Consider the following 24,110-nt stretch of genomic DNA (forward strand, 5'->3'; position numbering starts at 1 on the left):
ATTTTTACTAAGTATAAATTCCTATACTAAATTTTGCAATTTTTTTATATATATAAGCTTCTATATAGATTATTTATAACTTAGGAACTTGCATATTGAACAGTACAAAAATTGAAGGGTCATGTTTAAAAGTATGTGTTTTTCATTTCCTTGCAGTATTCTACCTTCCTTATTGGTAGTTGAATTTCCGTTTTTGGTTGTCAGTGATAGGGCTTGAAATCAGAGCTTTATTTTTTTATTTTTATTTTTTTAATTTTTTTTTTTTTGTCGGTCGTGGGGCTTGAACTCTGGGCCTGGGTGCTGTCCCTCAGCTCTTCAGCTCAAGGCTCTACTACTTGAGCTACAGCGCCACTTCCGGTTTTCTGGTGGTTTATTGGAGATAGGAGTCTCACGGTCTCTCCTGCCTGGGCTGGCTTTGAACCGCGATCCTCAGATCTCAGCCTCCTGAGTAGCTAGGATTACAGGCGTGAGCCACCAGGGCCCGGCCCTATTTTTATTTTTTTAAATTTTGGCTCCAACCTGGCACTTTATCTGCTTCTTTTTTTTTTTTTTTTTTTGGGTCCGGTCGTGGGGCCTGAACTCTGGGTCTGGGCACTGTCCCTCAGCTCTTCAGCTCAAGGCTAGTGCTCTACCACTTGAGCCACAGTGCCACTTCCGGCTTTTTTCTTTTTGCTTATGTGGTACTGAGGAATCGAACCCAGGGCCTCATGCATGCAAGGCAAGCGCTCTACCACTGAGCCACCTTCCCAGCCCGATCTGCTTCTTTTAATGGCTAATTTGGAAATTAGTTTTTTGTATTTTTCTTCTGAGGGGATCTTTGAACAATGATCCTCTGATCTAAGCCTTGTGACTAGCTAGAATTATAGCCATGAACCATCAGCACCTGGTCCTTCTTTTTGTCTTTTTTAAAGGTAGTCCGGATTGTAATTTCTGGCAAACTATTTAACTGTTTGTATTATTAATTGGAGTTAAAAATAATCATGTTGTAATAATGATTATCTACTTTAGCTGGTAGCAGGCTTTGCTGGAAGCTGGGAGCAAGACTTTCGTCTTAAAATGAGTACATTGAAAAACATGGCACAGACTGTTTCATAATATAGAAAATGTTCACTTATTCTACTCCCTTCCTCTTACAAATAATTTTCTTTTTAACTTTCTGTATGGATCTTATTTTTGTCAAGTACATCTACTGGATAATTACAAAAAGTTGACTTTAGATAAAGCACAAACTGTGCTGTTTCTTTACAGTTCTAGGCATGATTAACTTTATAAACATAGCCTTGTAGAAGGGAATAAAATAGTTTTATTAGGAAATGGCACATCATGGATATTTCCAGGATGTTAGTTGGATTCATTTTTATTTTTTAAAACCTTTTTTCTGTTGGTCATGGGGTTTGAACTCTGGCTGGGCCTGGACTCTGTCCCTGAGCTCTTCAGTTCAAGGCTAGTGCTCTACCACTTGAGCCACAGTGCCACTTCATTTTCTGGTAGTTTATGGGATGTAAGAGTCTCACAGACTTTCCTGCCCAGGCTAGCTTTGAACTGTGATCCTCATAACTCAGCTTCCTGAGTAGCTAGGATAACAGATGTGAGCCACTGGTGCCCAGCTTCAAGCTTATTTTGATGCTAAGTTTTGGGTTCTTCTGAATACTTTTGTGTGATTTAGCTCCATATGTAAACTACAGATTATATATATTTGTTGGCTTCCTGAGTTCCTCGTGCAACTTTTAATGATTAGTTTATTTTTGAGCTAAGACATAATATGAGATAATATTTTAGCAATTAAATGAGTGTATATATTTTTTTGTTATACATTGACAGTTCTTGACAAATGTCAGGAGATCCTTACAAGAATAAAAAAATAGTAATTCCACAGTTATTACAGAGAAAAGATAAAAAGGTGTAAATTCAAAAGAGCTTAAGAGAATAAAGATACAGCAAATAGAGTAAAGAAACTTTCTTTGATTTTTTTTTTTTTTTTTCCAGTTAGCACACCGAAGGGGAACCTAAATAGGCTTTTAGCCTTTTTGTGGTACGAGGGTTTGAGGTCAGCGATTTATGCTCACTGGGTGGTGCTTCATTGGGTGGTGCTCTACTGCTTGGGCTATTCTTCCAGCTCTTTGCTCTAGTTGTTTTGTAGATAGGGTCTTGCTTTTGCCTGGGCCATCCTGAAGTGCTATCTTCCTATTTATACTTACTGGTGTAGCTAGGATGACTGACAGCTGTATGCTTCCACACCTAGCATGTTTTGTTGAAACACAAGGAAACTTGTTTACCTAGGTTGGCCTGGAACCTCTATCCCTCTGCTCTCAGCCTCCCACATAGCTAGGATACAGGCATGCACTGCCTTGTCTACCTGTTGTTTGAGAGGGAAGTCTTTTGAATTTTTTTTTTTTTTTGGCAGGGTTGACCTTGAGCCACAATCAGACAACATCTCAGCCTCTGGAGTAGCTAAGATTATAGGTATAGCCACAGGGCTGGGCAAGACTTTTGTGACCTTTAAGGATTCTTTTATTTACAATGAAAGTATATATGAAGCCTATATGTTTTAAAATGTTAAAATGTGAAGAATAAAAACATAGCTTTTGCTGTTTGAGAGTTCACAATCCTGTCACTAGCCAGTGGCTTATGCCTATAATCATGCTTACTCAGAAGACAGATCTGAGTATTGTGTTTGGAAGCCAGCTTGGGCAGAAAAGTCTGTGAGACTTTTATCTCCAAGAATCAGAGGTGTGGCTCAAGTGGTAGAGCACTAGCCTCAAGCTGAAAAAGGTCAGGGGGCAATGAGTGACCAGGCCCTGAGTTCAAGGCTAGGACTGACGCTCTCCCTCCCCCCCCTCCCCCAAATTGCAATCCTAATTTTTAGAAGGCAAAGAAAGTTTCCATGGGAAATCAGTAACAGAATACTTATTGATACCTTTTTTTTTTTTGGTACTAGTTGTAGGCTTTAACTCAGGTCCTGAGCCTTGTCTCTGAGCTTATTTTGATCAAGGCAAACACATTTCAGTCACTAATTCACTTCCAGCTTTTTTGTGGTTAATTGACCATAAGTCTGGGTTGGCTTGGAACTGTGATCCTCAGAACTTATCTTCCTGAGAGCTAGGATTACAGACATGAACAACCAATGCTTGGAACTAATACTTTTTTTTTTTTAGAAAAGACTGATTCTTTGTATCTCAGCTTTTTCTTTTTTTTTTTTTTCTTTTGGTATTGGGGTTTGATTTCAGGGACTTGTGTTCTTGCTCAACTTAAATTTTTTTTTGTGCTGAGCCTGGGACTTGAATTTAGAGTGTGGGTGCTGTCCCTAAGCTCTTTTGCTTAAGGCTAGTGCTCTTACCACTTCGAGCCACAGATCCACTTCTGGTTTTTGATGGTTAATTAGTGAGAAGAGTCTCACAGACTTTCCTGCCCAGGCTGGCTTTGAATGGTGAACCCCAGATCTCTGTCTCTGTTCAGCTAGGGTTGTAGCGTTAGCTGTTTTGCTAGCGGCAAATACCATGAGGTGAGCACAGCTCTATTTCTGGCTTTTTTCTTTCTTCTTTGAGTAGTTTATTAGAGATAAAATTCTCATGCACTTTCCTGCCCAGGTTGGCTTTGAACTTTGACCCTCAGATCTTGGCCTACTGAGTAGCTAGAATTTCAGGCATAAGCCACTAGCACCCAGGAGAGAGAGAGAGAGAGAGAGAGAGAGGGAGGGAGGGAGGGAGGGAGGGAGGGAGGGAGGGAGGGAGGGAGGGAGGGAGAGAGAGAGAGAGGAGAGAGAGGAGAGAGAGTTAGTTTTGTGTGTGTGTTTTGTGTGTATGTATGTCCTGGGGCTTGAACCCAGGACTTGGGTGCTGTCCCTCAGCTTTTTTTGCCCAAGGCTAGTGCACTAGTTTAAATGACATTAATCTTCCTTCAGACTGAGATTGAAAAATGTTGTGGCAAAGCAAGAAAATTCTTACTCATGATGTAATCTAGTGTCACTGTGTTTGATTTATAGGAGTCTATCTTTCACACTATTCTTGGGAATTATACCAGATATACTAACCTTGTGTGTGTGTGTGTATGTGTGTGTATGTGTATGTGAACATACATGTCTAGTGTTTGCTGATTTCTACGTGTGAGTTGGTTATTATTCCAAGAGACCTTTGCTTATTTAACTCTTGCTCTCTGATTTTTGACTTTTTAGACATATTAGTAATGTAGTCACATTTGAATACTGTATTATGAGCTAATGGTATTTGCTAGCATGGTAAAAAAATGATTAGAAACTAGTGATAAGGCTCAGTATTAGAGGCCTTGCTTAGAGTGTGTGAAATCCTGGGTTTGATCCCAAGTATTGAAAAAAGAAAATGCTACTTAAGTTGATTTTTTTTTTTTAACTTTAGTTACAGCTCTCTTAAGGAAACTTAAGCAGCAATCCAGGGAAAGTGTTGAAGAAAAACGACCTCGATTATTGAAAGCCTTGAAAGAGGTAGGTTTTATTTCTTTACTGATTTTCCACTTCAAGAATAATTGTAGGTGCAATGTAGAGTATTTTTGTAATATAGTTTAATTCTTGCTACTTAGCATCAATAAATGGTAAAATATATGTTTAAATTCAGCAGTGATTGAAATAACAGAGTTCTGTTATTATAATGTATAAGTGAAGCAGAAGTACTCATTTTCTTTGAACTGGAATTTAAAGGTTTATTAGTTTTAACAAATGAGATGTGATCTAGGAAGAAAGGAGGTAAGTTAAAATGAATGGAAGGAAATAAATTTTCATGTTGTTTGCAATGGAAGATTACAAATAACTGAAGCTGTTATTACTAGGAGCAGTTTATATTTTCTTATATAACTTAATACACTTTTTTGTCTGCCTTATCTTACAGTTGTAAGAAATAAGTGTGTTGATACACAAAGGGAGAGATTTGTTTTGTATTATTATTTCTTCCTGTTTTTTTAACTCAGTACTGGGGCTTGAATTCAGGACCTTGACCTTTCAGGTTTTTTTCATGGTTGGTGCTCTGTCTTCTGAACCATACCTCCTTGTCCTTTTCCTCTTTTTTGATGACTGAAAGAAGAATGGGAAAAAGACCTTTTATGCAATGGTAACAGTTTGCCTATTCTTCGGACTGCTATTAATAGTATTTTTTGGTCTAGAGAAGTATAGAAAGAATACAAAAAATATTTTGTTTTCAGTGATTTCTGGTATTAACATTCACTTTTTTTCAGTGTTTAAAATAGGAAAGATTAATTTGTTACTGTGTTTTTTGCAGTTTCACTGGTAATTAATCATTTCTTCAGTCACTTTGGTATGTAGCTTTTGTGAAATAAAATTTCTTGCTGGGTGCTGGTGGCTCACACCTATAATCCTAGCTACTCAGGAGGCTGAGATCTGAGGATCATCATTCAAAGCCAGCCTGGGCAGGGAAGTCTGAGACTCATATCTCCAGTTAACCACCAGAAGCCCAGAAGTGGCACTGTGGCCCAAAAGTGGTAGAGAGCTAACCTTGAGTAAAAGCTCAGGGACAGTGCCCAGGCCCTAAGTGCAAGCCCACAACTGGCCAAAACAAAACAAAACAAAATTCTCCATAGATCTTATATGATCATCCATTTTGAAGTTAGTAACTTATATTTTGTCTTCATATTAAAATTAATTTCTGTTGCAATGGACTTTTTTTCGAGCATTTCAATATAAGCAATAATTCTGATAATTTTAAGGTTAATTATTTAAAAGATAATGCCTGTTGCTATTTTGGTTATTCTAAGAAAAGTATTTATTGATATAAATTTAACTTAACAGCTTAAAATATATTCATATGTTATTAAAATATTCTTATAAGTTCTGCAGTAGAGAGTATTTTCTTTTGTAATTAAGTATTGGCAATGTATGCTATTGTAATGCCTCAAGAAGTCATATTTTGAAACTTTTCTGTTTTTTAAACTCTACAAACATAATTGTTTTTCTATTATTTTTGTTCTTGTTGATAGACTTTCAATGATATTAGCTATTAATAAGCAGGTATAAGAACTGTTATTTTAAAATGGATTTTGTAATTTCTCACATTTCATTTTTCAGCTAGGTGACTTTTATCTAGAACTTCACTGGGATTTTCAAAGCTGGGGTAAGAGTGCTTCATTTTACTATAAAATACATGTTTATACATGGAGAAAAATTTTTTTCAGTAGGTTTTAGTAATTAAATAACTCCAAGTCAGATTGATCTACAGACTGAGTGTATTTTTCCTCATCTGCAGAGACTCCAGTCCTGCTTGATGATCCTAAATTGGGTGTCTCTTGTATGTGTTGACTCTAACTGGTTGTTTTCATAATTGCTGTGGTTTGAATTCTAAAATAGTCCATTTGTCTTGTTGAACAAAATATATTTAAACGCAATTCCATTATATGAAGAGATACTATGAATACATGTAATAACTATTGAATTGGGATTGTAGTTACATTTACAAGTAATGCATTATAAATGTTGCATACTCAGGTGTATGATGTAACCCTGAGCTGAGGTTTTTGTCAAAACCTCATTGAGATCAGGTAGAACATCTGTTTCATTGTTGAAAAGGATATTAGTGATTGAAGGTCAAAACTGTACCAGATAGATCTATAAATTTAAATTAAGGCCATTTACTTTTACATGTTCTACATACATTGTATTGCAAAATACATAATCTCTATTACTAGATTTGATAAGCAAACTTTTTTTATGGACTTTTGAGATGTTACTTCCTCCTGTCAACCCATATTATTATTTAAAAAGCAAGCCAGAAATTAGAAGTAGCCAAAATATATTTATAACAAGGCAAGTTCAACTTTGTGACCTTAGAGCACATTATTCTTTTTGTCATTCTGTTGTTCATTTTTACTTTACATAGAAACTAACTTTTGATTTAATTAATAGTAACTTCGAATGCAACTGAACTGCCCAAGTCTGCTATGTTAGGTATAGAAAAGTTTTTTTTTTTGTCGGTCGTGGGGCTTGAACTCTGGGCCTGGGCGCTGTCCCTCAGCTCTTCAGCTCAAGGCGAGCGCTCTACCACTTGAGCCACAGCGCCACTTCTGGCTTTTTTCTTTTTGCTTATGTGGTGCTGAGGAATCGAACCCAGGGCCTCATGCATGCAAGGCAAGCGCTCTACCACTGACCCACCTTGCCAGCCCCTCATTTCAATTATTTAGTATAGAAAATCCTGAGCTTCAGGGTTTTTTCTTTCTTTTTTTAAAATTATTGTTGGGTCAGTCCAGGGGTTTGAACTCAGGCCCTGGGCACTATTAAAACTTTTTTGCTCAAGGCTAGAGTTGTACCCACTTGAGCCAGCTTTTTGGTGTTTAATTGGAGATTAGCGTTTCACAAACTTTCCTGCCTGGGCTGCATTTGAATTTTCAGATCTCAGTACCTAGGATTACAGGTGTGAGCCACCAACATTTGGTTTATTTATTTTTTATTTTAAAAATGGAATAAAAGTAACTATATAATCTCTTGCAAGGCTCCTTTTGGTATGTATGAAATGAATTATTTTGGAAGGATGCTTCTTCTGCATTGTTAAGTATTCATAATAAAACTTCAAATTTAGTATTATATATTCAGTTTATAAATTGACAAACTTATGTTTTTATTTCTTTCTGGTTATCCTCAGAATATTCATTCCTGTATTTGTGATTGTTTTATGATATAGATAGAAAACTCTAGGCTTAGAAACTCTTTGTTTTTATTTTATTTTATTTTGTCTGCCCTAGGGCTTGAATTCAGGTTCTGGGTGCTGTCCCTGAGCTTTTTTGCTCAAGACTAGCCCTCTGTCACGTGAGCCTCCTTTCTAACTTTTTGGTATTTAATTGGAGGTGAAAGTTTCCTGGACTTTCCTCTGCATAGGCTGGCTTCAAGCCATGATCCTTAGCTCTCAGCCTCCTTCTCCCAGCTTTTTTTTTTTTCCCCTTTCCTGGTCATGGGACTTGAACTCAGAGTCTGGGCACTGTCCTTGAGCTTTGTCACTCAAGGCTGATCAGTTCTGCCATTTTGAGCCACAGTACCACTTCTGGGCTTCTAGTGGTTAATTGTAGCTTTCCTGCCAGTGCTGGCTTTGAACCACAATCCTTAGAATCTCAACCTCCTGAATAGCTAGCCTTACAGGGCATGAGCCACTGGCTCTTGACATCCTTCACCAATTTTTTAAATAGTGAATTTTGAAATATAAATGTGGCAGCTTACATATATAGAAATGCAGTTTAGGTGCACACATACATGTGAAGCATGGTCTTAATTAAGAATTTTGAGCTTCATGTTTTCTTTTTTTAGTTTACTTAAAGTCTGCCTATGTTGGAGATGTATTCATCTACAGAATAACTTCTGCTTACTAAAACATAGAAGATATTAATACAAAAATCAGAATTTGACTTACGATATGGGTATGAGTTATATAAAACTTGGAGTGAAGAAAGCTGTAGATAAATAGTATGATTTATGTTTCATAGATTATGAAACTGAGGCACAATGAACTTAAACAACCAACGCACGTATTTTACATCTAACTTAATTTCCATTGGCTTGTTTCAGTGATTTGTATACTGTTTACATTACCTTTTGTCTGTTTCTGGGAATTCTATTTAAGGAATACATCAGATAGTTCCAGGTTCCTCTGCTTCCCTATTTAGGTGTGTTCAATTATCATATGGCACTGATGACTCATGTATAATAAATATTATATGATGATACAAAGTGGCATTAGATTAACTTTATTACTTTTTTAGTTTGTTAACTCTGTTTTTGGGTGAAGTTATAGTAAAATAACCTGAAATTACCCTTAAGTAGCATAAAGTTATTTAATATTGCTTTGTATGTCATAATTATTTCAAAGTGGAAAAATACTATTTTGCAGGAAATGGTTATAATTTGATGGATTAGTGAGATGCTTTTGCTACTTTTAAAAAGTAGTTAAACTTTTTGAAGGCTTGTAAATGTTTCAGCATTATAGGTAATTTTTAAAAACAATTTTGTTTTTAAATATACAGTGCCTTTACTTTCCCGAATTCTGCCTTCTGATGCATGTAAAATATACAAACAAGGTATCAATATCAGGTAAGGTAGTTTGATTTTTTATTTCTTAAGCAACTGAGAATTGAAATATAGATAAAATTTTTCTTACAATTTTTGTGCTTAATAACTTAAACATTCCATTCATTTGAGACATATAAAGGAGTCACAGATAATAAAATCTTGGCTGGGGTTGGGAAGGTGGCTCAGTGGTAGAGTGCTTGCCTTGCATGCATGAGGCCCTGGGTTCGATTCCTCAGCACCACATAAGCAAAAAGAAAAAAGCCGAGGGGCTGGGAAGGTGGCTTAGTGGTAGAGCGCTTGCCTTGCATGCCTAAGGCCCTGGGTTCGATTCCTAAGCACCACATAAGCAAAAAGAAAAAAAAAAAGCCGGAAGTGGTGCTGTGGCTCAAGTGATAGAGTGCTAGCCTTGAGCTGAAGACCTGAGGGACAGCGCCCAGGCCCAGAGTTCAGGCCCCACGACTGGACCCAAAAAAAAAAAAAGAAAAAAGCCGAAGTGGTGCTGTGGCTCAAGTGGTAGAGCACTAGTGCCTTGAGCTGAAGAGCTGAGGGACAGTGCCCAGGCCCAGAGTTCAGGCCCCACCACCGTACCCAAAAAAATAAAAAATAAATCTTGGCTGAAGTAAACTATTTTTGTTTAGTTGCAGTACATTTAGTAGAAGATTGCAATTCAATACTTAAAAGACTTAGGATGGTCACCTCTTTGATCCTAGATTAAGAAAACTAAAATCAGCTTTAAAAGTGTTCAGTGAAATGGACAGATAACTAAAAAAAAATAAATGGATGAACTCAGGTATGGATAAATAGAAACAAGAAAGAAGAAGAGATGGAGAAAAGGCAAGAATTGGGTCAGTCTTAGATATCCCTTGTAACTTAATCTAGGATCATATGCATATATGGATCTGAGTCAAAATTGGAATTAAAAAATCCAAGAATGTGATCCATATTGTTCTACCCATCTAAATACTCTTCTGAAATAGTAACATGGTCTCAGATCAAAGAAAGTTAGTTCTTTTCTTTTTCTTTTTTTGGGTGTCCGGTTGTGGGGCCTGAACTCTGGGCCTGGGTGCTGTCCCTCAGCTCTTTAGCTCAAGGCTAGTGCTCTACCACTTGAGCCACAGCGCCACTTCTGGCTTTTTTCTTTTTGCTTATGTGGTGCTGAGGAATCGAACTCAGGGCCTCAGGCATGCAAGGCAAGCGCTCTACCACTGAGCCAACTTCCCAGCCCAGTTCCTTTCTTTTTCTATACCTTTATTGAGTGCCTACAGTATGGAATGGTCAGAAAAAAGGCACAGTAAAGGAAATATGTTAACAATGGGAAAACTTATTATTTTCCTTGCTGAATAAATGAAGTATATTCAGAAAAGTATAATGCAGATAAAATGGACATGGATGGGTAAAGTTTAAATTTTTTTTTTGTTATAGTAAAGGTACAGGGCTAGGAATGTGGCTTAGTGGTAGACTGCTTGCCTAGCATGCATGAAACCCTGGGTTCAGTTCCTCAGTACCACATAAACAGAAAAAGCTGGAAGTAGTGCTGGGGCTTAAGTGGTAGAGTGCTAGCCTTGAGCACAGAGAGGCTCAGGGACAGTGCCCAGGCCCTGAATTTAAGCCCCAGTACTAACAAAAAAAATCTATCTATACTCACATAAAGGTCATGTACAGAAGGGTTACAGTTACATAAAAAAATGTTATCTCTTCCCTTTCACTATCCCAATTATTATTTTTTATTTATTATTATTATTATTTTTTTGGGTCCAGTCATGGGGCCTGAACTCTGGGCCTGAACACTGTCCCTCAGCTCTTCAGCTCAAGGCTAGCGCTCTACCACTTGAGCCATAGCACCACTTCCGGCTTTTTTCTTTTTGCTTATGTGGTGCTGAGGGAGGGCCTCATGCATGCAAGGCAAGCGCTCTACCACTGAGCCACCTTCCCAGCTCCTATCCCAATTATTTTTCCCTTCCATGCTCACTCACAAGTTGTATAGTTCATTTTCTACATGGTATCTAGTGATACCATTACTACATTTATTCAGCTTTTGTCTCTCCATTTCTCTGCCTCCACTTCCCTTCTAAAGACAGACAAAACACAAACAGCAAGAACAACAACAAAAGTCTTGTTTCCATTTTCTGGAATAAATTTAGTTTTTATAAATTTAAATTTGAAATATGGTAGCATCTTAGTTTTAGCTTAATTGTTACTAAAGTTTTATCATGGTTTTATGTTTCTCACCAATCCTTCACAGGCTTGACACAACTCTTATAGACTTTACTGACATGAAGTGCCAACGAGGGGATTTGAGCTTCATTTTCAATGGGGATGCGGCACCCTCTGAATCTTTTGTAGTATTAGACAATGAACAAAAAGTTTATCAGCGGATACATCATGAGGTGAGCATGTTATCACTATTTCTCAAAATGGTTAAAAAAAAGTAAGTATATTTAGCCAACTCTCCATGCAATTTCTGTGTGTATGTGTTTATTTATTGTGGGGCTTGAACTCTGGGCAGGCCTAGTGTTCTTCCTTAGCTTTTTCACTCAAGACTGGCACTCTCCCATTTGGGCCACACCTCCACTTCTGGCTTTTTGATGTTTAATTGGAAATTAGTCTTCCAGACTTCCCTGCCTCTGCTGGCTTTGTATAAATCATCAGTTCTCAGAGCTACTTAATGTTCTTAAAGAAATTTAAGAACATTAAGTATGGTTGAGAAGGTTTATTCTCAAAGCTTTAATATCCTTACTTCTAGTGCCCTACCTCCCCATTTTTTTCTATTATATGGTTATTATCCTGACCAGTCTATTGAGTTGTTCAGAATTTGCTGATTATCTCCTAGATCAGTGAACCTCAGCTTTTTTCTCATTTGTAGTTTCATTTCTTGGAAATACATCTACTATTTAGTGTATTACGTTTGCTATTTTCAGCATTGTTGACCTTTATCTCCTTAATAGGAACACTTTTTTTTTTTTTTTTTTTTTTTTTTGGTCGTTCATGGGGCTTAAACTCCGGGCTTAGGTACTGTCCCTGCGCTGTTCAGCTTAAGGCCAGTGTTCTATTGCTTGAGCCACAGCGCCACTTCTGGCTTTCTAGTGGTTTATTGGAGATAAGAGTCTCATGGGCTTGCCTGCCCAGGCTAGCTTTGAACAGTGATCCTCAGATCTCAGCCTCCTGAGTAGCTAGGATTACAGGCATGCGCCACCGGCTAATATGAATATTCTTTTGGCTCTTTAGCCATTCTTTTTACTCCTTGTCTTTGGCTACCATTTATTTTTCTCCCTTTCAAAGTACATTTTTTGCCTTTGTTTCCTTTCCTCACTATAAACCAAAGAAAATTTTTATAGTATCTGTGTTATTGTAGTGCTACAGTATTTTTTTTTTTTTTTTTTTTGGGGGAGAGAGAGGTGTCTTTTGTCTTCTGTGTTGTCCAAGATAGACTGGCTCCTAGTTTGTGTCATGATTTTTAAACAAGACTCTTGATTTGATCAAAAGTAATTTAGGTGACTTGATCTTATATGTTTATTTGATTTTCCTTTTCTTGATCTGTTCTTTTCTCATTTCTTTCTTTCCTATGATTCTCAAAACATTTATCAAGGACCTAATACATTCTAGGCACTGGTTGGTGCTTTTAGAAAACTGTTTGGATGGTTTGTATTTGCAGTATAAATTGATTCTTAACATATACCAAAAATTAATGCCAGAATATTAGGATTATAATGTAAGTACTCTGTTTCCTCCATAAGATAATCAGTCAAATAAGATAGTTTTTGTATTTTACAGGTGAGATAATTGAGACTTATAGATGTTAAATGACAGCTTCAAGATCACATAGCTAGCATGTAAAATGAATTGGAAGATTATGATTGGTGGCATAAGTTTAAATTATTAAGTATAAGGATGGAGTTCTTTTTTGTGTATGAGAAATTTTTACCGTTATTTGAGGGGTGAGGAAGATATTAGGATAGTGTCATAAGTGATTAAGAAACTATGACATAATTTTCAAGGATTGTTAGAAGTTGTCAGTGATGTCAGATGAGTGAATTAAGATGAAGAAAAGCTTAAGGTTAAGTGTAGTGATGCTGGCTTGAAGAATGGATGATGGTGGTGGCACTTGGTAGATTGGGGATGTTTGGATAAATGTTTAGGATTTCAAGTAATATTTATTTTGAGTCCATTGCTAAAATTAGTATATTTACTTCCAACTATGTTTTTTTTTTTTTTGGTCGGTCATGGGGCTTGAACTCTGAGCCTGAGCACTGTCCCTCAGCTCTTCAGCTCAAGGCTAGTGCTCTACCATTTCAGCTACAGCACCACTTCTGGTTTTCTGAGTGGTTTATTGGAGATAAGAGTTTTAGGGACTTTCCTGCCCGGGCTGGCTTTGAATCTCATCCTTAGATCTCAGCCTCCTGAGTAGGTAGGATTACAGGCATGTGCTACCAGTGCCCAGCTTCAACTACGTTTTTAGTAGACTTTTATTAAGCATTTGCTACTTAGTAACTCAGTTCTTGAAATTGTCATTTTCTTCAGATTTACCTTGGATAGTAGTTGCCCTTTTCCCATTTCTCCTTTCTTTCTTTTGCTCATTTTTTTCCCCTCTGCTTATCTTTGAAATACTGATATGCTCTTTTTTGAGTTCTTTTTTTTTTTTTGGGTCCAGTCGTGGGGCCTGAATTCTGGGCCTGGGTGCTGTCCCTCAGCTCTTCGGCTCAAGGCTAGCGCTCTACCATTTGAGTCACAGCGCCACTTCCGGCTTTTTTCTTTTTGCTTATGTAGTGCTGAGGAATCGAACCCAGGGCCTGAGGCATGCAAGGCAAGCACTCTACTACCACTGAGCCACCTTCCCAGCCCTTTTTTGAGTTCTTATTTTTAAAAACCTCAGAACATTCTTCTGTAAGTTCCTCGTATATAGGCTAATGATTCACAAATACATATATTTTAGTTAGTTCAAGGTGGAGACTATCTGTTTTTATATGGGTAGATAGTGCATGTTTCCCAAGTACTTTAAAATTGCCTCATTTAAAACTTCACTCATTTTCCTGTCATACTATTGTTTTCCTTCCTTTGGTGAATGTTACCATTTTCTTAACTCAGATACTTGGGAGTAATTTTTAACCATCCTTTCTCATCATCATATTTCCTATTTAAAAAAGACATTTGGTCATTTATCTTTCATTGATGTTTTGTAATTACTTTAAAAAAATTTATAGTTGAACATAATATAAACATTCAGTATTTTATGTAATCTTTCTGGATACTTTCTTACATATTTCTAAAAGATTAAATTTAAAGTTAAACAACATGAGACAGTCATATTCTTAAAGAAATGCTTTAAAATTATACACTATAGTAATTGGTAGCACTATTTTAATTATATATCTATAGTGTAAAAATTCTGCGTTTCATGCTTCCAAAGATTCATAATTGGTTATAATTATAATCTGTCAGAGAAGAAACTAGATAACAAAGTTTAATCATCTAGTTTGTTTTTTAGTACTTCACATTATTTGGAAGTCTACTTTTCCAATATGTGACATTGTAGTTGGTAATGAATTCATACATAGCACTAATAATCTTTTGAAGAAAACCTAGATTCTTTTATTTTTATACCCCCCCTCTAGGAATCAGAGATGGAAACAGAAGAAGAAGTTGACATTTTAATGAGCAGTGATATTTATTCTGCAACTTTATCAACCAAATCAATTTCTTTCACACGTGCCCAAACTGGATGGCTTTTTCGAGAAGACAAAACAGTATGTGTAATCAAGATTCTTAAAAATTTGAATCTAATATTATAAAAATAATATCTTGGAGATGCAGGAATATGTGCCAAGTATGTTAGTGCATACAGTGATCCCAGAATTCGGAAAGCTGAGGCAGGAAAAATGAGAATTGTAGGACAACTTTTCTATACATTGAATTCTAAGCCAACCTGGGGTACATAGGAGATCCTGTCTCAGAAGAGAGAGAAGGGGGAGAGAGAGGAGAAAGAAAAAGGAGAGGAGAGGGAAGAGAGAAAAGAAAGAGAGAGAAGGAAGAGAGAAGAGGAAAAAGGAGAGAGAGGTGAGGGAAGAGAGAAAAGAAGAGAGAGAAGGAAGAGACAAAAAAAAGAAAGAAGACAGAAAAAAGGGAGAAAAAGAGAAGGATATATTTCTCTTTGATTCCAGATTGGGGTCCAAATTATATTTGTTTATAGAGTTGGAATCTTGGAGAAACCAGCAGAACAAGTTCAATTTATTTGAATTCTGTGTGGAAAGTTTCATATTATAAAGAGAATAAGATTTTCACATGATTTAATTGCATTTCCAATCTTTTGTTTTAAAGAAGTCCACAAAAAGAGGTAAACTTGATTTCATTTTCTAGGCCTTTTTTCCCCCCTACTATTAGACTTTTTTTTTTTTTGGCAGTCCTGGGGCTTGAACTCAGGGCCTGGGCATTGTTGCTGAGCTGCTTTTGCTCAAGACTAGCACTCTAGCACTTGAGCTGCTTAGTACCACTTCTGGCTTTTTCTGTTTTATGTGGTACTAAGGAATTGGACCCAGGGCTTCATGTGTGCTAGGCAAGTACTCTACCCCTAAGCCACATTCCTGTCCACCTGCTGTGCCCCTCCCCACACTATTAGACTTCTAAGTCACTAGTTTTTAGTGTTCTCTACAAACTGAAATCAGTCTTATGTTTTTATACTATTATTGAATTAAATCTCTAGAAGTTTCCTTGTTAGTGAATTATAAATTCTTGCCATAATTCCCATTGCATGTTGTCAGTAGGAGGTTGTATAAGACTGTTCAAGAATATACTTTAAATTTTTTTTTTTTACCGGTGAAATAAGCATAGAATCCCAGGAGGCTGAGGCAGGAAGATCAGTTGCAAATTTCCTTTTTTTTTGGTGCTGGAGTTGAACTCTAGACCGTGTGCTTCGTAAATAAGTGATCTATTTAAGCCATCCTCTCTAGCCCTGTTTTGCTTTAGTAATTTTTCAGGTAGGGTCTTATATTTTTGTCAAGGCTGGCCTCAGATTATCATCTTTCTACTTACACTACCCATTTAATTGGTATTGTAGAGAAACTGCTACCATGCCTGGCTTGTTTGCTAAGATGGAACTTTTCCTTTTTTGTCTGGGTTGGCCCTGAATTCCCCCAGTCTCTGTCTCCTCAGTAGAGAATATAGGCATGAGCCCAGTGGTCAATTCTATACTTCAGTCCTGGGCTACATAGCCAGATTCTGTCTCACCATCCCCATACACATTTTGAAAAGTTAACTTATTAACTACGTATTATATATTGTTAATATTTACTGTTAAGTTTTGAATAAAATGTGCATTTTTAAATTTAAGAACTACAGGTAAGGGGACAGATTAACTGCTTTTAAAATTTGTATTTTTTATTACATATAGTAAAAATGAGCATGTTTGCATTAAAAAGGCAAACATTTTCAGAATTCTCTGAGAAACAATGAGAGAGAGAAATGATAGAGGGAAGGGAGAGAAGGGAAAAGAGGGAGATAACAGTTTTAAGAAGTTGGCTCATCTAATTGTGGAGATTGACAACCCTAATGTATTTATAACAGTGTAGCAGGCTAGAAATTTGAAAAATAGTCTAGAGTCAGATGTCCAGAGGCTACACTTAGGACTTTTATATTGTGTTGGAGACAATTGCTTTTTCTTTTGGAAACCTCAGTTTGACTTAACATCTTCAGTTAAGTTAATTGGATGATACCCAGCCATATTATGGAAGGTAATCTGCTTTACCAAAAATCTATTGATTGTTATTTACATATATAAAATAGCTTCTAGAATTTCAACCAACACCTAAGTACCTTAGCCTACCCAAGTTGGTGTTAAGTCATCAGACAGATTTACCCACTATAGTCTTCCTTGACTACTACCTACAACCCCAGAACCCCTTGCCAGAGGTTCTGTTTGTATCTCCTCCAGACCTTTTAAAACATTTTCTATACATGAATAGTACACAGAGTGTTAGGTTTTTTTTATGTTAGTTTTTTTGTTTTGATATTTCTTAATGAGGTGTCATAATTGTTTATAGTGTTCTGCACCTGGCTCTTTTCATTCTTTAGTATTAGAGAAGCCATTCTGTACCATTACCTGTAGATTATTTTATTCTTTATCGACTGCATAGCATTCCACACTGTGGCTTTAGCCTGTCTAGCCAAACTTACTTTTGGAAACTTAAATAATTAGCACTATTTGTTGTTTTCTACCATTATAAATGATGCTGTGTTTACTGTCCTTTAACATGCATTTGGCTAGATGATGAGGAATATACTTTTAAAATTTTTACTGATTTGGTAATTTACATGTAATAAATGCTTTTGCATTGTATGGTTTCAAAACCTGTTATCACCTAGCCACAAATAAATTGGAACTGTGACTTCTAGACTCATCAATTTTCCTCTCTAAGCCTATTTGGCAACAAATGGCATTTAAGATTCCAGGTTGTGGAATCCCTCATAGCAATCCATTTGTTGCTTTGAAGTCTTATTTGTCTGTACTCTGTTCTTCTGGACAGCATTAGACGGATCACTTGAAGAGAAGATAAAATTGAAACTGCTATTCATCTAGTGCTACTGCTAAGCAGCTCAAAGCTCTTGAACAGCGTCTAGGTGATCTCCTTAAATCTTTGACAGGTAAGGAGGGAGTCAGTATGCTTATGGTTCCCATTTTGTAGGTAGAAACTAGTGCACATGCTTTGCTTTTTAGTAATACTTCTGTAAGGAAGGTGAAAACTAAGTTACCTACATGTAGGTAGTGGGAAGCTTGTATTAGCTGTTTTTCTGAAGCTAGGTGGAAACTTAAGTCACTACATGAAGGTAGAATTGGGAAGCTTGTTTTTGCTGTTTTTCTTTATTTTTTTTCTCCCCTTCCCTTCCCTCCCCTTCCCCTTCCCCTTCCTTTTTCCTTCCCTTCCTTTCCCTTCCCCTTTTCTTCCCTTCCCCTTCCCCTTTTCTTCCCTTCCTCTTTTCTTCCCTTTCTCCCTCCCTTCCCCTCCCACCCTGTTCCCCCTCTCCCCTTTCTTTCTTTCCCCTGGCCACTGTGGGTTTGGACCTTCTCTCTCTCTCTCCCTCTCTCTCCCTCCCTCCCTCCCTCCCTCCCTCCCTCCCTCCCTCCCTCCCTCTCTCCCTCTCTCCTTCCTTTCTTTCCCCTGGCCACTGTGGGTTTGGAAATCTTGAAAGTTTATCAAGACTTTATTAAAATTATCACTCTTGTTACTATTTATGTTACTTGAATTTCCTTCTCCCCTATTCATTATTCAAAACATGTACTTGTGTTGGGGAGCAAGGCTGATCCATTTTCTTTTTTGCAAAGCAGCAAGCAGTTCTCAGTTTTGGTCCTAAAGAATAGAAAATAAGCACAGGGTCACTAATTCTAGTTGTATGAGATTCCTTTGTGACTTAAACTATTGTTATTCTACTTTTTTTTTTCTATCTATAAAATGGGAACAGTGTTATCCCTGACCCCTCCTTGTTACTTATAATATTCGATTGTTGGTTTAATAAAGTTCTCAGATAGCTTTGTGCTACTTGGGAGTAGATAAAGGAATACTATGGTATTTTTATTTAGACTTAACTCATTATCAGGTTAATTACCATACATCTTTGTGTCATTTAAACTTCTCTTTACTGATTACAAGTGTATAATTTAAATTTTTTAACTGAATACAATAAAATACTCTTGTAATTTATTTGAAATTTATTTTTACCTATATACTAAATGCTTATAGAAAATATACTACGTTTAAACTTTTTGAATTCTAAGATAAACTTACTTTAAAATTTATTGTATTGGAATATTTGATTTTGTTTTAGGAGAGAGTAGGAAACTTTTTGGCAGACTTCTATCTGGTGAATGGACTTGTTTTAGAATCAAGGAAAAGAAGAGAACATCTTAGTGAAGAGGATATTCTTCGAAATAAGGCCATCATGGAAAGTTTGAGTAAAGGTGGAAACATAATGGAACAGAATTTTGAGGTACAGTTTACAGTTTTTTAAAGAGAGAGAATGAACTTCATTCTTGGCATTTGAGATGTGTATGTAAAAATATGTTTACTTATATGTTATTATATTTACTATGTAATGCCTTTTATTTTTACATGAGTCTTTATCTTTGTCATGTCATTATTAGAAAAGGAAAAAAAAAAACCAGACTTCGTTATGTTTCATGATTCTACATTGGTATTAGATTCTTCCTTAATATAAAATCATTTTGTTAGTGTGAAACACAGGGTTAAATTTTATTCCATACCCCTTTACATATAATCTGCTTCAGTGAAATCTGCTGCTTTGAAGGACCAGCTCTTATTATGTTAGTCTTGAGGCTATTTCCTCTTCAAAATATTTTTTTATTTTGCATCTGTTTAATGAATACATACTATATGCAAATATTGAATGACTAATAGTACAGGGAAGGGAAATTAATAAAACACGAAATATGGTGACAGCTCTTGCTATTTATTTCCTAATAAAATGAATTAGATTGCTTCTTAAATTGTGCGTGCGTGCATGCATGTGTGCGTTGCTGGGGCTTGAACTACTCTTCGGTGCTGTCCCTGACCTTTTGTGCTCAAGACTTATGCTGTGCTATTTGAGCCACAGTTCTGCTTCCAACTTTGTGTTGGTTAATTGGAGATAAGAGTCTCATGGACTTTTCAGTCAGGGCTGTCTTCAAACCATGATCATCTCAGCCTCATGAGCCACTGGTGTCCAGCTAATATTTATTTATTTATTTTTTTGACAATTTTAGATTTACAAATAAGTATTACAGTACTACAGAGAATTCTCGGATATTGTTTATGAAGATTTCCCAAATGTTAATGTTTTCCTGTATTTTTTTTCTAACTGTATGGTGGGGAACCCTTAGGAGGTAATGCAACTAGTTTAATAGGCCATGACCACCTTTCCTTAATAAAAGCAATAGATTTTTTTTTTTATTGTAAAGATACTATACAGAGGGTTACAGTTACATGAGTGAGGTAATGAGTACACTTCCTCTTGAACATTGTTACCCCCCTCCATTGTTTTCCCCCTACCATCCCCTCCCTCCCTCCGTTCCCCGAGATTCTTTTTTTTTTTTTTTTTTGATTGTGATTAAGTGATTACATAATTTCAAAGTCACAAGTTCATTCTAACTTCCCTGGAGCAAATTGTCTACCACAGTCTGTAATATATAACAGTGTTCACATGTTATATACCATATTTGTGATCAGCAGCATGGGGATATTTAGTAGTGGTTCAACCAGATGAGCAGGAGTTCTTTGTTTCTTAAGTCCTGTTAGTTTTGTCGTATCACCTAACATTTTGGATTTAGCATCCACTTATCAGGGAGACCATGTACCATTTGTCTCTTCGTTCTTGGCTTACCTCGCTCAACATGATTCCTTCTAGCTCCATCCATTTCCCTGCAAATGCCATTATTTTGTCATTTCTAATGGCTGCATAATATTCCATTGTGTATAGATACCACATTTTTTGGATCCATTCATCTGTGGTGGGACATCTAGGTTGTTTCCATATCCTAGCTATTGTGAACAGTGCTGCAATAAACATGGAGGTGCACGTGTCCTTGTATATTGGTTCCTGTTGTTCAGGGTAGATGCCTAGAAGTGGTATGACTGGGTCGTAAGGGAGGTCAATCTTTAGCTTTCTAAGGACCCTCCAGACTGCTTTCCAAAGTGGTTGTATAAGTGTACATTCCCACCAGCAGTGTAACAGGGTTCCTCTTTCTCCACATCCCCTCCAGCATTTGTCGTTGGCTGATTTGTGGATGTGGGACATTCTGACTGGGGTGAGGTGGTATCTCAGGGTTGTCTTTATTTGCATTTCCTTCACCACCAGGGATGATGAACATTTTCCTCATGTGTTTCTTTGCCATTTTTATTTCTTCATTTGAGAAGTCCCTCTTTAGTTCCCTTGCCCATTTAGTAATTGGTTTGTTAGGTTTGGGAGGGATTAGTTTCTTGAGTTCCCTGTATATACAGGATGTTAACCCCTTGTCTGATATATTGCTGGTAAATATTTTTTCCCAATTAGTTGGTTGTCTTTCTAGCTTAGCTGTGCAGAAGCTTTTTATTTTAAGGTAGTCCCATTTGTCGAGTCTCTCTCCAACTTGTAGTGACCCTGGGACTCTGTTCAGGAAGTTCCTTCCTGTGCCTATTAGTTCAAGTGTCTCTCCTACTCTGTCCTGCAGTAGTTTCAGAGATTCAGGTTTAATGTTAAGGTCTTTAATCCATTTTGAGTTGATGTTGGTGCATGGTGATAGGCTGGGGTCCACTTTTAGTTTTCTGCATGTGGCTGCCCAGTTTTCCCAGCACCAGCGGTTGAAGAGGCTGTGTTTCTTCCATTGTATGTCTTTGGCTCCTTTGTCGAATATCAGCTGACTGTAGGCCTGTGGATTTATATCTGGATCTTCTATTCTGTTCCATTGGTCTTCGGGTCTGTTTTTGTGCCAGTACCATGCTGTCTTTGTTATTATAGCTCTGTAGTAGAGTTTGAAGTTTGGCATGGATAGCCCTCCCATATTGTCTTTATCCCCTAGAATTGTTTTGGCTATTCTAGGTCTTTTGTTGTTCCATATAAATTTTTGGACTGTTTTCTGTATTTCAGTGATGTACGTCATTGGGATTTTAATAGGAATTGCATTGAATTTGTATATTAGTTTTGGAAGTATCACCATCTTTACTATATTAAGTCGGCCTATCCAGGAGCATGGAAGGTCTTTCCATTTCCTAGTGTCTTCTGCAATTTCTTTCTTTAACTTTTTATAGTTCTCATTAAATAGTTCTTTTACATCTTTGGTTAGGTTAATTCCTAAATATTTTATTTTTTGGGAGGTTATTGTGAATGGGGTTGCTCCCTTTATTTCCCTCTCTTCCTGTGCGTTATCAGTGTATAGGAAGGCAACTGATTTTTGTGGGTTTATTTTGTATCCTGCTATTTTGCCGAAGTGACTTATGATTTCTAAAAGTTTGGGGATGGAGTTTTTGGGATCGTGGAGGTATAGTATCATGTCATCTGCAAAAAGGGACAGTTTAGCTTCTTCTTTCCCTATGTGGATCCCTTTAATGTCTTTTTCTTGCCTTATTGCCCTGGCTAAGGGTTCTAGGACTATGTTGAAGAGGAGTGGAGACAGTGGGCATCCTTGCCTTGTTCCTGTTTTTAGGAGGATTGGTTGTAGCCTTTCCCCATTAAGTATAATATTGGCTATTGGTCTGTCATAAATGGCTTTTATTGTTTTTAGAAATGTTCCTTCTATTCCTATTTTATCCAGAGCTTTTAGCATGAATGAATGTTGAATTTTATCAAAGGCCTTTTCTGCATCTGTGGCGATAATCATGTGATTCTTGACCTTGGCTCTGTTGATATGCTGGATTACATTTATTGACTTACGTATGTTAAACCATCCCTGTGTCTCTGGGATGAAGCCTACCTGATCATAGTGTATTATTTTTTTTATGTGTTTCTGGATTCTGTTAGCTAGAATCTTGTTAAGGATCTTTGCATCTGTGTTCATCAAGGAAATTGGCCTGTAATTCTCCTTTTTGGTTGGGTCTTTGCCTGGTTTGGGGATGAGTGTGATATTGGCTTCGTAGAATGAGTTTGGGATAGCTCCCTCCTTCTCTGTTTCTCTGAAGAGCTTGAGGAGTATGGGTATTAGTTCTTCTTTAAAGGTCTTATAGAATTCTGCTGTGAATCCATCTGGTCCTGGGCTTTTTTTTGTTGGAAGACTTTTGATAGCTTCCTGTATCTCATTATAGGATATTGGCTTATTTAATTGGTTAACTTCTTCTTTGCTCAGTTTGGGTAACTTGTATTTCTCTAAAAATGCATCCATTTCTGCCAGATTTTCTTCCTTTAGAGAGTATAGCTTTTGAAAGTAGTCTGTTAGAATTGTTTGGATATCTTGGGTACGTGTTGTGATGTTTCCGGTGGCATCCCTAATCCTATTAATATGGGTTTCCTCTCTTCTTTTTTGAATTAATCTTGCCAACGGGCCATCAATTTTATTTTTTCAAAGAACCAGCTTTTTGTTTGGTTTATTTTGGTTATGGTTTTCTGATTTTCTAATTGGTTAATCTCTGGTCTTAATTTGGTTATCTGGCTTCGTCTAGTAGCTTTAGGTCCCATTTTTTCTTGTTTTTCTAGCTGTTTTAGTTGCAACATGAGATTATTTACTTAGTCTGTCTCCATTCTCTTGATGTGGGCACTGAGGGCAATAAATTTGCCCCTCAGGACTGCTTTTGCTGTGTCCCACAAGTTTCTTTGTGAGGTGTTTTCATTTTCATTGAGTTGTAGGAAATGCTTTATTTCTTCTCTGATCTCTTCTGTTACCCAGGTATTGTTAAGAAGTGTGCTGTTCAATTTCCATGTATTAGAGAAATTTCTGCGGTATGCTTTGTTATTGAGAGCTAGCTTGATTCCACTGTGGTCAGATAGGATACGGGGGATTATGTCGATCCCTTTGTATTTGCTTAAGTTCCTTGCATGAACTATGATATGGTCTATTTTGGAGAAAGTTCCATGAGCTGCTGAGAAGAATGTGTACTGTGTTGTTTTAGGGTGAAATACTCGGTAGATGTCAGTTAATTCCGCTTGAAGTATGGCCTCACTTAATTCGGTAGCTTCTTTGCCAATCCTCTGGTTGGTAGACCTGTCCTTTGGTGAGAGTGGCGTGTTAAAGTCTCCTAGTATTATCGTATTGGGATCTATTTTATTCTGTAAGTTTGAGAGCATTTGTTTGACAAATCTGGGTGCACCGATATTTGGGGCATATAAGTTGATGATGGTTATATCCTCCTCTTGGATTGTTCCCTTTATTAATATGTAGTGTCCGTCCTTGTCTTTCTGTACTGATTTTAATGAAAAGTTTATTTTGTCAGATATCAGGATAGCTACACCTGCTTTCTTACTGGGGGCATTTGATTGGTAGATCCTTTTCCACCCCTTCACTCTGAGTTTGTTTGTATGTTTGGCTGAGAGGTGGGTCTCCTGAAGGCAACAGATGGATGGGTCTTGTTTTCTGATCCAGTCCTCAGTTCGTTTTCTTTTAATTGGCGAATTCAGCCCATTTATATTAAGAGAAAGT

The 24,110-nt window shown here is 37.0% G+C and overlaps 1 protein-coding gene across 2 annotated transcripts in view; it reads left to right on the forward strand.

The window, feature by feature from the left end:
• Window positions 1-24,110, forward strand: part of Ankrd13c (ankyrin repeat domain 13C) — a 71,299-nt gene that overhangs the window by 24,173 nt on the left and 23,016 nt on the right. For both annotated transcript variants that reach the window (XM_042675449.1, XM_042675454.1), the window contains exons 4-9: window positions 4,371-4,456; window positions 6,047-6,092; window positions 8,983-9,049; window positions 11,271-11,415; window positions 14,638-14,769; window positions 18,839-19,000. In XM_042675449.1, coding sequence (XP_042531383.1) covers window positions 4,371-4,456; window positions 6,047-6,092; window positions 8,983-9,049; window positions 11,271-11,415; window positions 14,638-14,769; window positions 18,839-19,000 — 638 coding nt within the window. The remainder of the gene's footprint in view (window positions 1-4,370; window positions 4,457-6,046; window positions 6,093-8,982; window positions 9,050-11,270; window positions 11,416-14,637; window positions 14,770-18,838; window positions 19,001-24,110) is intronic.

This window comes from Dipodomys spectabilis, unplaced genomic scaffold (assembly GCF_019054845.1).
Source record: "Dipodomys spectabilis isolate Male_0828 unplaced genomic scaffold, ASM1905484v1 ptg000002l, whole genome shotgun sequence".
Classification (NCBI taxonomy): domain Eukaryota; kingdom Metazoa; phylum Chordata; class Mammalia; order Rodentia; family Heteromyidae; genus Dipodomys; species Dipodomys spectabilis.